We start from the raw sequence: 13,820 nt of genomic DNA, 5'->3' as shown, positions 1-13,820 counted from the left end.
TGGGTCGTCGGGCGAAGGAAGCAAGTGTGGAAAGATTCTTGTCGCTGCAGAAAGCGGTTCGTCAGGCCATTCTCCGAAACTCAGACTCGATCCTGGTCACAAGTGTCTACATCAGTAGTGTCTATAGCATCATGGCTCATACGATCCTCGCAAAGGCTACCGAGCTATCTGACGGTGAGCATAAGAGAATGCAGCGTCTACTCCAAGCGCTCACATCACTGTCGGACCAGGCGACAGGGATGATGCCTTCGGAGCGTGACATGGGCAGCATCATCGCTTGGAAGCGCAATCTACCTCGCCCTGCTTTGGAGTGTTTGGGTCACAGTTGGAGGGACCATGACGAACTGGATAGGCTGAGAATCATAAAGACGTTTGTCGAAAAGATCATCGCGTGTGATGTCGACCGCTCGGCTCACAAGCGCTTTGGACTGAGCGCCTACCAAGAGGGACAGGTCAAGCTGCTAGGCTCGGTCGAGGGTGTCGGAGCAGAGCTAAATGTTCAAAGCATCAGCTGAGGTGCAATGGGCGAGGATCTCGGCTTGAAGCAAACTAGTAAATCGAGTGTGCTCGATGGACAAAGCGGGTGAAGAGTGAACAGCAAACAGCTTAGGTAGGCATCTGACTTTTTGGTTGATCACAGTGGTCCGTGCACAGCTCCGGAGCTCAAGTAAAGTGACGCGATGTGTTTGGCGCTTCCACACTACCTAACACTTGCTTGAACCTGATTTTGACAGTCGCAACCCTGACCAGTAACAACACCTCAGCGACGGGATGCAAATGAACTTTCTCTCATCCACGAAAGCCTTGTCGATCTCACCTCTCAAGCTGCATTCCCGCAGGAAAACAAACGTCGAGAGCACAAGAGCCATACAGAAGCAGAAGGAGATAGTAAACGAGATACGACGTTGATCATGAAAAGTCATATCGAAGCAGGTTCAAGTGACCCTGTACTTCGGGTGGTCGATGTCGGGCAGCAACTTTTCGGTCTGTTCAATCCAAGAGATCAAGGATCGCACTGCTTGCAGATGTGATGCGTGATTTGGTGCAGCGCAAGAGCTCTAGATCTGAAGGACCGTACAAGATATGTGACATCTGGCAGAAGCCGAGTGACAGTGATTGATAGGAGCGGTAAGACTCGTACAAACGTACATCTAAAGACTCGAAGCACTTATTCGCTACCATGGTAGAGTACAATATGGCAACAGATAATCCAGTGAAAAGACAATAGCGTAGGCGGACCCGATATGATCTTGACGCTTGCGGGTAGTCATTTACAGTCTGCCATCGTATTGGCATTACGCTTGGCAGCTGGGTATCCTCTGACACTTAAAATACGCTCGACGCTAATTCTATCGACCCTGTCTTAGTTCGGGAGCATAATACAGGTATTTTACCACTACATGAGCGAATTAGCGCCCGTCTCTGCACACCTCATATATGTATGGCGTGTTTTCGGATGACGATGCTCTAGACTGAGGCTCATGACTACAACTACGAGTGCTCGAACACTCGCGTGACACGTGTTTATCTGGTGTATCGTTTTCCCAGCTTACCATGGTACGCGCTCGCTACTGCAATGACTTATTCCAAAGCATAAGCGGAGTTCGAGATGCACTTTCGTCCGATCTGTGAATAGTTCAATCGAAAAGACAACGGATGTAGGTAACAGACAGCAAAATTAGGGGGTTCGGACCAGGAGACTGATTTGTGCTTCGGATCGAGCTAATATGTAACACCCGGAATACAACACCTTCACATGACGTGTAGGGTATGAGGATACTCCGCCGTTGGAAGCGTGCCATTATTGAGCCCAATTGATATCTCATTCTTGATCTGATCGTCAGCCCGTGTTGCGGCCCTGTGAATGCAAATGGCAGGATCAGGCTATACAGAGAATTCGTGGTCTTGCCTCGAGACTCCTGTGGAGTGCTACTAGGGCGCATTATCCACCTCGAGTGAATCATAGGCCTTTACGATAGCCTTCCCAAGGACTGTCGGGCTCGGACAGAGGTTTGGTGAAGCAGCCGACCGAGCGAATGCCACACTTCAAGCAAAATCCCTATCCAATGTCGTGATGTTTACTTGCGCTTTCCGGCGTCTCAATTCGTCACAATCACATAATAATGCATCCAGAAGCTATGTATGTGTATACTGCGTGAGACTTAAACTGCCATAGACATCTCTATCAGCTCGACAGCTGCCAGTTTGATCTTGAGCGAAGTCTGCCATGAAAGATGACTGGACAAGAGGAGGTCGATCATCACCCTGGTGAGCGACAGTTAATGCAGTCTTGCGCCCGTTGTCGCACAGTGTCCGAAGATTGTGGAAGCATACCCAGTGGAGTTCAACGCAGCGTTCTGGACGAATGGTCGATGGACAGTCCATTCTCGACTAGCAACTCAACTAGTCTTGAAACGTGCTGCAGTTCTTGTTCGTCTTTATCAGCTAGCCGACTTCCATTCGAAGGATGTCTGAAATCACTTCCAGCAAGATGCTGCGGATATCCAGTACGCTTAGACCAGAGCGAATGATCTATTTTTGCAAAATTGTCATCAATAACCTCGAGTTCTCTATCGTGTTGCATCCTTGCTGTGTTCCATTCGTTTAGGATTTGTAAAGTAGCGAGATCACGCTGTTGTCTCGTTGTAACAGTATCCCCAAGACTGTTGTTCAAGACTTTTGAATTTTCTGCAATGTCATCTCCCTCGTAGTCAACAGTAAAGTACCGTTGTCGACCGCCTGCAGAAGAGAAAGACTGTACGTAGACATGATGCCAGTGCTCTCTGTCATTCCTTGTCGACCGCCATTCGTGCTTTTTGTTGCAGTGCTTACGGACCTCGTCTCGACTAACGGTAATAACACCACACTCTTCTTCATCGCAGATGAATGCGTCTCGCGGTCTGCCAAGTGACTGAATTGGGGGCTCTAGCGGTGGCGGCAATCTTGCTTGTGTCGGCTGCAAGATGTCTAAGTGAGAGAATGCCGTAACTACAGCAGCTTTCTCTTGTGCAGTCCTACTGTGCTCGGTGTGTAGATGGTTGCTGAGATCAGATACAGCATAGCAGTGATGTCTACAGACAAGCACTTTGTACAGTGCCTTGTACTGTAACCAGTCGTGAGCATTGTCGACAGTAATTCTGAGCTTAACCACCGGGTCTAAAGAGATTAAATTGTTGTTCGGCATGCTTCCTATGCTCGGTATGCGACGTGTCGAGGGCCGTTAGAGACCTGGTAGTAAGAGAGGTCAAGCGTCAGGCAGAGGGAAGCCTACGCAAGACGGGCTTAGGCACGTTGGGACAGTACACACAGCGACTCGATGCGGCGCTGCCTGAGAAACATGCGCTAAAGCTATACGGATCACTCGACTCGGATCAAGCAGCGGTGCTCGTCTAAGCACGCACGAACCACACACATCTTAACTCTAACCTAGCGAGGCTCCGGGTGGAGGAAGATGCGAAGTGCCAATGCGGGATAGAGGACGAAGCAGTAGCGCACGTTCTGCTAAGATGTCCTCGGTGGGCGGAGATAAGGCCGGCGATGGAAGAGGCCCCAGGTACAAGGTGGGGGGATCTCTCATACCTGCTAGGAGGCTATAGCAAGAAGAGAGAGCTACTCGTGAGATGGATGGTGGCTAGAATTGACTTGACCAGTCGCTTCTGCCCACGAAGATATGCAAAAGCTTTCCGGCGTCCGTTCCCTGCCATGGAAAATCCCCAGGGCTTTGAAAAAGCGGCTCTGGTAAGCAATCGAAAGCTGGACCTCAATCCGTTTCTCGGGTCCGTCAAGAAAGAATAACCAGGCTTGTCGTTACACATGCTGTCATGCAAGATTGAGAGGTTGTACGGTATATGTACTTGGAAAAGCATGTCTGCGATCTGCTGTGCTGTGCTCTCAACCACGTCACAGACCGTTTGTCGGAAACGGCCCATAGTAAGGTCGGCACCATAAGCGTGTAACGTCCGACCATCTGAAGACCACCGTACGGTGGCAGGTGGCCCTTCACGCTTCGCTATAGCACGACCGTGCTGTAACCGTTAGATCGGGTAGCCGATAGGAGACACGCTGCCCCGCTGTAAGTAGAGTGGACGCACGCAAAACAAAGTCTCTGGCCAAAGTCAGAGTATGAGTCTCCCGCCAGGATCTTGGTCTCTGGAAGCAGATATGGCTGGAGGGGTAACGCGTACTCTAGCAGTAGAAGACGCCTTATCTACATGAGTGCTGAGAGGTTGGTCGTATAGTTATAGGGCTTCCGAAACGCAAGCGTGGATGGGTCGATGCCTAGCACACCAGAGAAGTTTGCAATGGGTGTGCGCTCAAGGTTACCGTCCTTCGGTCTGTCGGTCCAGAAAGTGAGAAACAACTCAAAGAGTGACTCTAACAATCTAGCTATCGTGTCTTCGGCACCGATCAGCTTACGCTCAGTCGTCGTGGAATGAGTTTCCAAAACGAGAGACCAGACCCGATTTATTGCAGACTCTTGCGTACAGGTAAGACGAAGAGATGAAAGCTCTCCAGGTTGTTCGTAATGACGCCGTTCTAGAGCACGAACACGATACACGTAGCTGATGAAACGACACCATGGTTGCTTGTAGTGACTCTCCGCTACAGCTTGAAGAATTTTGAAGTCATAGGGCTGGTAAGAATGAGACCAGCTGTTCAGCCAACAATGCAGGGTGCGCGGTGTTGCCTTCAAAGTGCGCTCACAACGATCGAGCACATGACGGGTGGCCACACATATGACAGCTAGTGTTCGTTCATCTGCTGCCTCGCTTACACAGTCAAGACCGCACCAGCTGCCAATATGCAGCGTTTCAGCAGGAAGAGTCATCTTTGGCAGTTTGGAGACGCTTATAATCACGCGGAGCGGCTTGTTGCGGAACCAGTTCTGCCAGTTGCATCCACGTAGCCAATCGCTCCTGGTATTGTATTTTAGGCCCTCATCAAGGTCCATGATCTTCCACCCCGGGTTGACACATGGCTCACCTGGCCCGGCTCCACGTGAACGCATCATTCTGCTTCCATGATTCGTGAAAACCACGGACAGTGGCTCGCTAGAAGTGCCAGAGAGCGGTACCTGGGACGACCTGGCTTCCTCCCATCGAAATCTCACCACCGCACCCAAGACTCCTTCTGGCCTATTGAACGTGTACGGCTCCACACAGTCTGCATTCCCCGCAGCCGTTCAATTGGTGTTGGACGAGCCAATCAGCCACGACTTGGTTGGTCGCCTTAGTTACTCGAAATCTTATGAATCAAAACAGTGACGACGGGTTCTGCATTGCTTCCAATCTATATGTACCCTGAAATACATGTCTAAGTATTTCAGCACATCGAAAGATGAACTGATAAGCTTCGGCGAGCGGGGTTGACGCACCCACGTCTCCGTCTGGCCAACGCTTGCGCACACCTTCTTGCAAAACCGCAGCCTCCAGTTCTTATTGCTGGTGCAGCTGGTAGACACGCGAAGCTGAACATACATATCAGCGCTGCCATAGATTCACAGTCATGACAGTAGCAGCGGCAAGGAACGATGGTGATTCTCCCGACGTATGTGCCATAATATTTCGAAACTACCTATGTATGGAAAGCCCTCGATGCTAGAGAACGAGTGACCCTCCCACCTGGGCTTTATGGCGACAATGGACAGCCCTAGCTCGTACAGAAAACAGAAATGATGAGAAGATTACAGGAATTGAAGAAGGCCTTGCACTGCAAAAGAAGGTCGTGACCGCTCGGCAACTAGGCCACAAAGTACAGATCCAATCCACGATCCTTAGCGGAAAACTGGAGGGCCCCATGAAAACACAGGGATGACAAGACTGAGGGCGTGAGCAGCAGAGAACAGGAATGGTCAGGCAGCGCAGAGCATATAACTGGATAGAACGAGGAGGCAGAGTTGCATGAGAGGAAGGAGAGAAGGTGACAGCGCGACGCGCCGCGTGTGTCCATGTTTCCTCGGCGAAACATCGGGCCTTTTTCTCTTACGCTACAGCAAGCATTGCGTTCTGCGGAAATCTGGCGAGATAAGCTTCGACGACTCCGTGCTAAAGGTACAAGCGCTACGCGACCAGGCTTACTCAGTGATACTGATGTACATTCTATTAATTGACTGGTGTTGGAATAGTGATTTGGTATCGATGACGATTATATGGCAAGGGTGAGCTAGAGCCTGCGTGTCGTAACGCAGAGGGTCGAACCTGGTCACTTTTCTAGCTCAGAAAGGTATGGTCAAGGTCACGAGAGAGCTCACGTCTGTCCTCTCGAAATCCGGTTCACTGCACAAGAACATCAGTTTGGCCGTTGTGACCAAACGGCAGGCCAAGGTGTTGGAACCTTTGTGTGCCCACTTGCCCGGACTGAGCAACGACAGGTCGAGACGAAACGACCCAAAAGATAGATTTGTCCGGAAATGTCTTCCCAAAGCCCCTCTGCATGTCAGGCAAGGTAGTTATGGCAATAAGCAGATATTTTTCTCCTAAGATGGCGGCACAAATGAGTCCTTGCGGAGCATGTCGATGTTTCGAGGACAATTTGTTTGTCGAACGGTACGAGTACAAGACGGAGTAGGAGGAGAGGTGTAATATAGGCAAAGATGGCGATGGGAAAGCCTAACTAGATTACTAGATGCAAAGCTAGATACAGAGGTAACATGGCCGTCAGCGTCTTCGAGCGACTCGGACAGTCTCTGACATACCTCGCCCGCACGCTGCATAGACAACTTGCGAAACCCACCCTCCCAGGCTCTGTAGATCGAGGTAGAGCAGCCTTGGCTCTTGAGGCGAGGAGAGATGACAGGAAGACAAGAAGGTGACGACAAGGTGAGATTCTCGAGTCTTCAAAGGAAGAAGGACCAACCACAAAGCGCAAGACAGTCCGTGACGAGCAGCGCACTGACTACAGCCAGGCGTCGCCGGTACGGATCAATCACGCTCGCTTTGGTCTCTCGAAAGAATCGGAACGAAGGATGAAGTGAGCTGGTATGAATTAGGGATAGTGATGAATAAGTGTGCGATGTGATGAGGAGACTGCACAGGACGCGCCATTTTGGCGTTGCGGCTGCATCTAGTATATACTCGTATGCAGAATCTGCCGGATAATGCTGACGGATTTTGACACCAAGACTTGCCAAAGTCGGACTAAATTGGGACACGCACTTTCCCATCGCGCGCGTCTACAGCGTGCACATGTGTTTCGTTGGTCTCAGGCTTGCGCCACTGGAAGTCTATCACTTTGATTATCTTGAGCGATTCCCTGTTTATGACTGCTTACATGAGAGGAGCGACGGTCTACAACTATGCTTCATTTCTGCATCTATCTCACCGACATGTCGCTCATCGTTCCACTCATTTTGAATGAATCTATTCCGTCCGATTTCGGATCGGTCATAATCTTGGAGTTCGGTAGAGGAGGGCGATGATCTAGATAGACCATGAAGACCGCAGTAAATGCCTGTGACACCCATATGCTCATGTAAGGAGTGTTGTTGCACTTCTTTCCATACTTTCTAAAGGCCGTAGCCTCCTCCCCAAGGCGATCGCTCATGTAACGTCCATACTTAGTTGACTACCGCAAGTTCGTCTCGATCAATCAAACGTTGCCTGGAGGTCGATCGCTGAGGTCGGAATTATGTTATAGTGAGTCTTTAAAACACAAGGCTGCGTGAGACCTCCGCGCAATGGCAGTCAGGGAAAGCCAAGCCGGGAGAACCGCGGATCGAAGGGATCAAACATGGGGGAGATTTATCCCTCCAAACAAACAATGGCCGAATCCGTCTGACAATACACATGCCCAGACAACTTACGATCAACAATGTATCATATTGATAGAAGATGAACGCAGGACCATCTTCAAACACGCCATCTGCCCATCTCATTCTAAGGCAGCCTGTTCCAGCACAGCCAGCTCTTCCGCTCAGCAGCTTTGGCGGCGCCCGGCCGGAGCACACCGTCACCTTTAAACACCCCGGGTACCCCGACCAGTTTGGCCAGAACATACTCCTGACGCTTCATGCGTTCGACGATGTCCGAGGTGGCCTGCACTGCGGAACCGCTCACATCGCATGCGCCATAGTTGCCTGCAATGCCTGGGACGGATACTTCAGCCGCACTCGCGACGGGAACGACAGACTGGACCTGCAGCACGACGACCTGATTTTCGACAAGGTGCTGTACTTTCACGTACCCTCGAGCGATGTCAAATACCCCGTGTATCCCGACTTCGCCAACTGGGCCTTTCCGCACGACGATCTGCCTCCGAGTTGGCCGCGCGCGCCATCCGACGACGATGCATTGGACACTGACGTGCTGCGGGCACCGCCTTCATCGTCGACGCTCACGGCTGCCGTGCTCCGCCGTGACAAAGCATGCGTCATCAGTGGCCAGAGAGACTGTGTCGAACGAGCGCATTTATGCCCGCGCAGTGAAGTAGACTGGTTCGACAAGAATGGAATGGCCCAGTACAACATGAACGGTCAGCTGGTCAGGGACGCTGTCATCGACGATATAACAAACGCCATTGCCCTCCGCTCGGACCTGCACACGACTTTTGATGCCGCCAAGTTTGTCGTGGTGCCCAAGCAGGACACTTGGGTTGCCCATTTCACCCATCTTACCAACGACCTTGGCAAGCTGTATCATAATACTCCCGTGGCTATCGATAAGGAGGTTTCAGCCAATTGTCTTCTGGCCCGATTCGCGTGGGCCATATTCCCCTTGGTGTCAAAATTCCTTATGGCAGGCGCAGCCCGTCAAGTGCGAACGCGGGTGGTGCAGGATGGAGAACTGACAGAAGTTACGGAACTCATCACGGCAGGGCAGGCAAAGGCAAAATTTGCCATTGGCCGAAGCCGCAGCACGAGTCCGCGCAAGCGGAAGGTCACCGATAACGGGAATGACGACGCCGACGCGCAGACACCCCCATTACATAGACCAAAGAGAAGATGCAGAAGTTTTAGAGATGCCTCGTCCACTACCACGACTATCCCAGACGCCATCACTCCTCGTGCAGGCGAAGAGGAAGGGCAAATACAGCAGTTGAAGCGTTTGTGGCTACTCCGTCAACGACCTGACAACCCTGCTCTATATTGTTGCGATCCCGCTGCTGCAGAGGCCGCCGATGAGGCCGGCATAGTTGGTGAAAAAGCTTGGGGAGGAAGTCATCTATGCGACGAATGTCTAGGTGTCGAGTACCGCGATCCAATCGAACAAGACGAACCGCATGACTGACCACAAAGTCGTATGTGCAGTTCACTCATCTTACTAGCGAGCCTTGTTGTGCAGACTTGAGAGTTGGGGATGTAATGGACTTCTGTGAGGACTGCAAGATGAATGAAGCTAGCCTTCGGGAGACAGTTGACGAGGGTTGCACCAAGCTGCACGACGAGACCGACAAGTGCACAGCAGAGGTCAACGGTCTGATACAGGCTCGGCTGGACGAACTTGAGCATCAGAGCAACAAATCCTCACTCGATCATGAAGTGAACGATTGGAAACATGATCGAAGCCTTGCATAATAGACGAGCTGCCTGCGGACGATGTTCTGTGTGCCGTAACCATCAATTTGTGGTTCTCCATATAGCAGGTACAGGGTCAACCTTTATCGTGCCCATACTACTACGGGATAGAAGGATCTACATCATATTAGCTTCCAAAGTTTGGAGACTCAAATCACGACTTACCTATCCATGAGAATATCTCTTGAAAGCACAGTTGTTCTTTGAACACTCATGATACCAGCGAATGTTGGGAAATTTGACAAGCCGAGACAAATTTCTACACCCAAGGCAAACTACCAGAACAATGGAAGATTGCAAAGATTGTTCCTCTAAAGAAAGCGAATAAGGACGATTACACGCTTCCTAAGAACTACCGAGCGATATCTCTCCTTACAACTCCACGAAAGGTCATGGAAGCTGTAATAGCACGCGAAACGCATACCTTACCGAGGTACATAGGCTGTTGCCGAATAACTACTTTGGCGCAAGAAAACAGAAATCGACCGTACATGCGACATCATACCTGCAAGAATCAATCTTTGACGTATGGAGGGGGGAGGAGACTCCCTCGCTAGTCTCCTTTGACGTTAAAGGCCCTACAACAATGTTGCAACAGAACCATTGCTACAACCACTAAGACGGAGAAGAATTCCGGAACTTCTAGTGGAACGGGTTGCATGTGTTATAGCCAATGGTTTCACGTCAGAAGTAGAAGACCTGCCTTAAGCCGGAATGCCGCAAGGGTCACGCCTAGATCCAATCCTGTTTCTCCTCTTTAACGACAATCTGATACAGTTCAAGGTTGAGGATGGCAGATCTATGGCTTTAGTGGATGACTACACAGCATGGGTAGTAGGAGACGAAGCCGAACGCAATACAAGGAGAATCCAGAGGGAGATCCTTCCACAACTGGAAAAATGGGAAAGAGAAAGTGGGGCAGTTTTTGAGTCGTCAAAAATAGCATTTATCCATTTTACTAGGACCTCCTCGTTGCAACGGGACAGCGACATGCCACTACGATTCAAGCAAGACACAATAGACCCTAGCCAATCAGTCAAGATCTTAGGAGTCATCATGGATCAAACACTACGATATAGAGAGCATGTTGTAGGCAAAGCGAACAAGGTTTTTAAGGCAGCACTGGCCTTAAAGAGGCTGCGAGGCCTTAGACCGGCAAGCATGCGCCAATTGTTCTTAGCCACGGTAGCTCCGACCATGGACTATGCACCACCGATATGGTACTTAGCAGTGTCAGACAAGACACTGATAACATTAGAGAGAGCCCAAAAAAAATTGCAGCGCAAGCCATAGTGGGAGGATCCAGAACCATGGGTCCGAATGTAGCAGTTATGGAAGCAGGCATTGCAACACTTCAGCAAAGATTACATAAGCAGACACTGACGTTCTAGATTGGCATCCACAAGCTAGATGACTCTCACGTCCATCAAAAGTCAGCCAGATACAAGGGCAAGAAACGCTTCCCATCCCCGTTGCGAAAAGCAGCTGTCCTATTCAAAGGCATCAAGGCTTGTCAAGCAGACAAAATGCCTACTGTCGGATGTGAACCATGGAGCCCAAAAGCCTATGTGCATATACTAGACAAGGAGCAAGCTAAATGAGCCACCGCCACAGAATATGCAGCGGTCGATTTCTATACTGATGGATCAGTTAGGAATGGCAGAGCAGGGATTGGCATCTGGACATCGGCATGGGAAGCATCGAAGCTTGTTAGAAGGGAAGACGACACTAACGTCCATCATACAGAGCTATTAGCAATATGTATGGCAATCAAGGGCATCTCTAACGATTCGAATAGTCAAGTGCGAATACGGGTGTCTTCAGACTGTCAAGAAGCGTTGCAAAGCATCCAGAAACTCGAAAATCAACGATAGCATCAGCCTAGTACTAAAGATCAGGGAGAAGATCAGAGAAAGAACGTTTCCTCTCTACTGGATTCCAGGACACGACGACAAAGGCAGTGAAAACAGATAAACGCGACTGTGGAGTAACAGAGACGGTTTAGCACTTCCTGTTTTTGTACCCACGATGGAGAGAGGAAAGACGAGGCATGAGAATAGTACACGGTAACAGATACTGTAATGTCTCATATGCATGAGGAGGGTACTCGGACCACATGGAGAATGGCAAGATTGTAGACGGCGAGAAAGACAAGTGGCAACCAGAATGGAATGCAGCGACAGCCACAATGGAGTTTGCAAAAGCGGCAGGCATACTGCAACGACAGACATAAGGAAAAACCGACTAACATCAAGTGCCTGGGGACCAAATACTACACAACCACTATCTCGGTGACATTGCTTCCAAACAGCGCTCGGTCGATAAGGATGTACGCGACATAAGGAACCGCCCTTAAGGAGGAGGCTATTGCCATCTCATCACTGAGAAAGTATGTGTATCGACATTCACTATATGGGCACATTGGAGTAATGATAGTTCTGGTGGTCATGGAGAATGCGACTAGTACATGATATGTTCTAAGATAGAATTGAGAAGCCATACTGCTGACACGAACATAATAGTACAACTCAGATATGATGAGATTGCGAAGATATCTCCTTTGGACGGATTGCATGCAGACCTGCATGAGCTCGCAATCACGACCCAAGACACTGGTATGATGAATGTCTACGAGATCTATCGTCACCAGGTCTCGTAGGTGACACAGACGTGATTTGGGTATGGGACTGTTTGTTCCAAGAAACTGACCTCGAGACCAACGAGCTGGTCTTAACGGCGTGCTTCTGAACAACACAGTCTCGAAGAAACATTTCGGGAGAGCAATGGCGAAGGAAGACAGCCAAATCATCCTTGGGACTGAGAACATATGAACAGCATACAGAAGGACGAGTTCGGTAACTATCTGGTCTCTACAAGATACACCCACACACCATAACGTACATCGACGGCTCGACTGTGGAGATCATCTGGATCCTCGGCGACAAGCGAAATGCGTCTGAAGATGTTTCTCAAGGCAAGAGCAAAGCGACTGATATCGCGTACCAACGTTTTGCTCGCTTCCACAACTTGACTGAGTTTCCTGTCTTGTTAGCTTACGAAATCGCCATGCACCCATTGAAAGACGTGGATGGAGTGAAGAAAATGCTGGTCTCAGCCTTTGACAAGGGAGCAGACCATGAGTGGACTGGGAACAGACCTTCAAGGGGTGTGCTGATCGAGACTACTTACCCGACTACTGGTGTCCCTAGTGGGTTCGTGTAGGGTGCATACACGGCAAGTCTGGTTCAAGAATACTTCCATCCAGCACAGTTCGTCTCTTCAAGTCAAGGCAGCATGCAGATACTTCTCTCGACAGACGGTTCTAACCCCCGAGTGCTGGCTCGGCTTTGGCTATGTGGGCGTTTGGACGGAGTTTTCTGCTGATGGAAAAGTCCTTTACGACAATCGCTTCTCCCCAATATGAACAGGTGCGGTTGCATAGAGATTTCTCGACTTCCGTATGAATTCTTTCTTTTTCCTTATAGGTACTGAGTTCGAATTATGACTCTTCATATAGAGAATTAGGTAGTAAGATGTGAATGCAGGGAAGCGACACATCTTCGGATGTGTCCACCAATTAAGCTACGCCTCGTCAGAGTCTTTGGGGCTTCACTCCGAGCCAAGGACGTTTACTTGACGTCAGAAAACCGTGACTAAGCATCACCAGCCTCCGCAGAGTCGCAGACACGATGCATTCTGTCGATTCCTGGTCAAACCATCGCATTCTCGGTCACGTTATGTTTCCTGACAGACATGTGTAGCTATATCGAATTTGACCGCTCTCGTCATGAGTAATCACAGTGCCAAGGATGAAGGCAAACCAAAGTGCGCCGAAACCACTGTCGCATGTACTCGATGTCGATCCCGCAAAATCAAGGCGAGTGTCGGTCGCAAATCGGTGCAGTAATCACGGAATCCCATGTGTTGACTTATCAAAAAGTGCGATGGTCAAAGGCCAACGTGTTCGGGATGTATCATCCGCCAGCAACTCTGTGTTTATACGGCAGAATCTGATGCCTCGCCCATCGTCTCCTTGAAGCGCAAGCTCGATGCATTGCAAAAGCAGCGTGAGGAAGTCTCTCAGTTGTTGGATCGTCTGAAATCTGGTCATCGTCCAATGCGGATAAGCTTCTCGAGTTCTTTCGACGAGGCGACGAGGACGTAACCTCGACTTTGGAGTTCGCGGCAGCCATGTCCGCATCTGATTCTTCTTCTAACGGCCAGTCGACTGTCGCTCCGGCCAGACTCAATATCGGTCGTGGTCATGAAAGTCGTATTGTATCATTACCTCCACTGAGCGAGGTGCTGT

At 50.0% G+C, this 13,820-nt stretch overlaps 4 protein-coding genes across 4 annotated transcripts; all 4 read left to right on the top strand.

Moving 5' to 3' along the window:
• Positions 1–131: 131 nt before the first annotated feature.
• On the top strand, positions 132–515 carry M437DRAFT_89112 (uncharacterized protein; the record flags this gene model as incomplete). Its single annotated transcript, XM_041028970.1, has 1 exon — positions 132–515. One exon carries the CDS (start codon positions 132–134, stop codon positions 513–515), a length of 384 nt encoding a protein of 127 aa, XP_040874908.1.
• A 2,881-nt stretch (positions 516–3,396) lies between these two features.
• On the top strand, positions 3,397–3,600 carry M437DRAFT_33083 (uncharacterized protein; the record flags this gene model as incomplete). Its single annotated transcript, XM_041019245.1, has 1 exon — positions 3,397–3,600. A coding segment is annotated over one exon (204 nt), but the record flags the coding sequence as incomplete, so codon positions are not given.
• A 4,337-nt stretch (positions 3,601–7,937) lies between these two features.
• Positions 7,938–8,903, top strand: M437DRAFT_29481 (uncharacterized protein; the record flags this gene model as incomplete). Its single annotated transcript, XM_041019163.1, has 1 exon — positions 7,938–8,903. A coding segment is annotated over one exon (966 nt), but the record flags the coding sequence as incomplete, so codon positions are not given.
• Positions 8,904–13,448: 4,545 nt separating this feature from the next.
• Positions 13,449–13,616, top strand: M437DRAFT_11369 (uncharacterized protein; the record flags this gene model as incomplete). Its single annotated transcript, XM_041018612.1, has 1 exon — positions 13,449–13,616. A coding segment is annotated over one exon (168 nt), but the record flags the coding sequence as incomplete, so codon positions are not given.
• Between the last annotated feature and the right edge of the window lie 204 nt (positions 13,617–13,820).

Source organism: Aureobasidium melanogenum, assembly GCF_000721775.1.
Source record: "Aureobasidium melanogenum CBS 110374 unplaced genomic scaffold scaffold_43, whole genome shotgun sequence".
In the NCBI taxonomy this organism is placed as follows: Eukaryota; Fungi; Ascomycota; class Dothideomycetes; order Dothideales; family Saccotheciaceae; genus Aureobasidium; species Aureobasidium melanogenum.
Note: the sequence above shows the minus strand (reverse complement) of the source record. Positions and strands in the feature narration are given on the sequence as shown.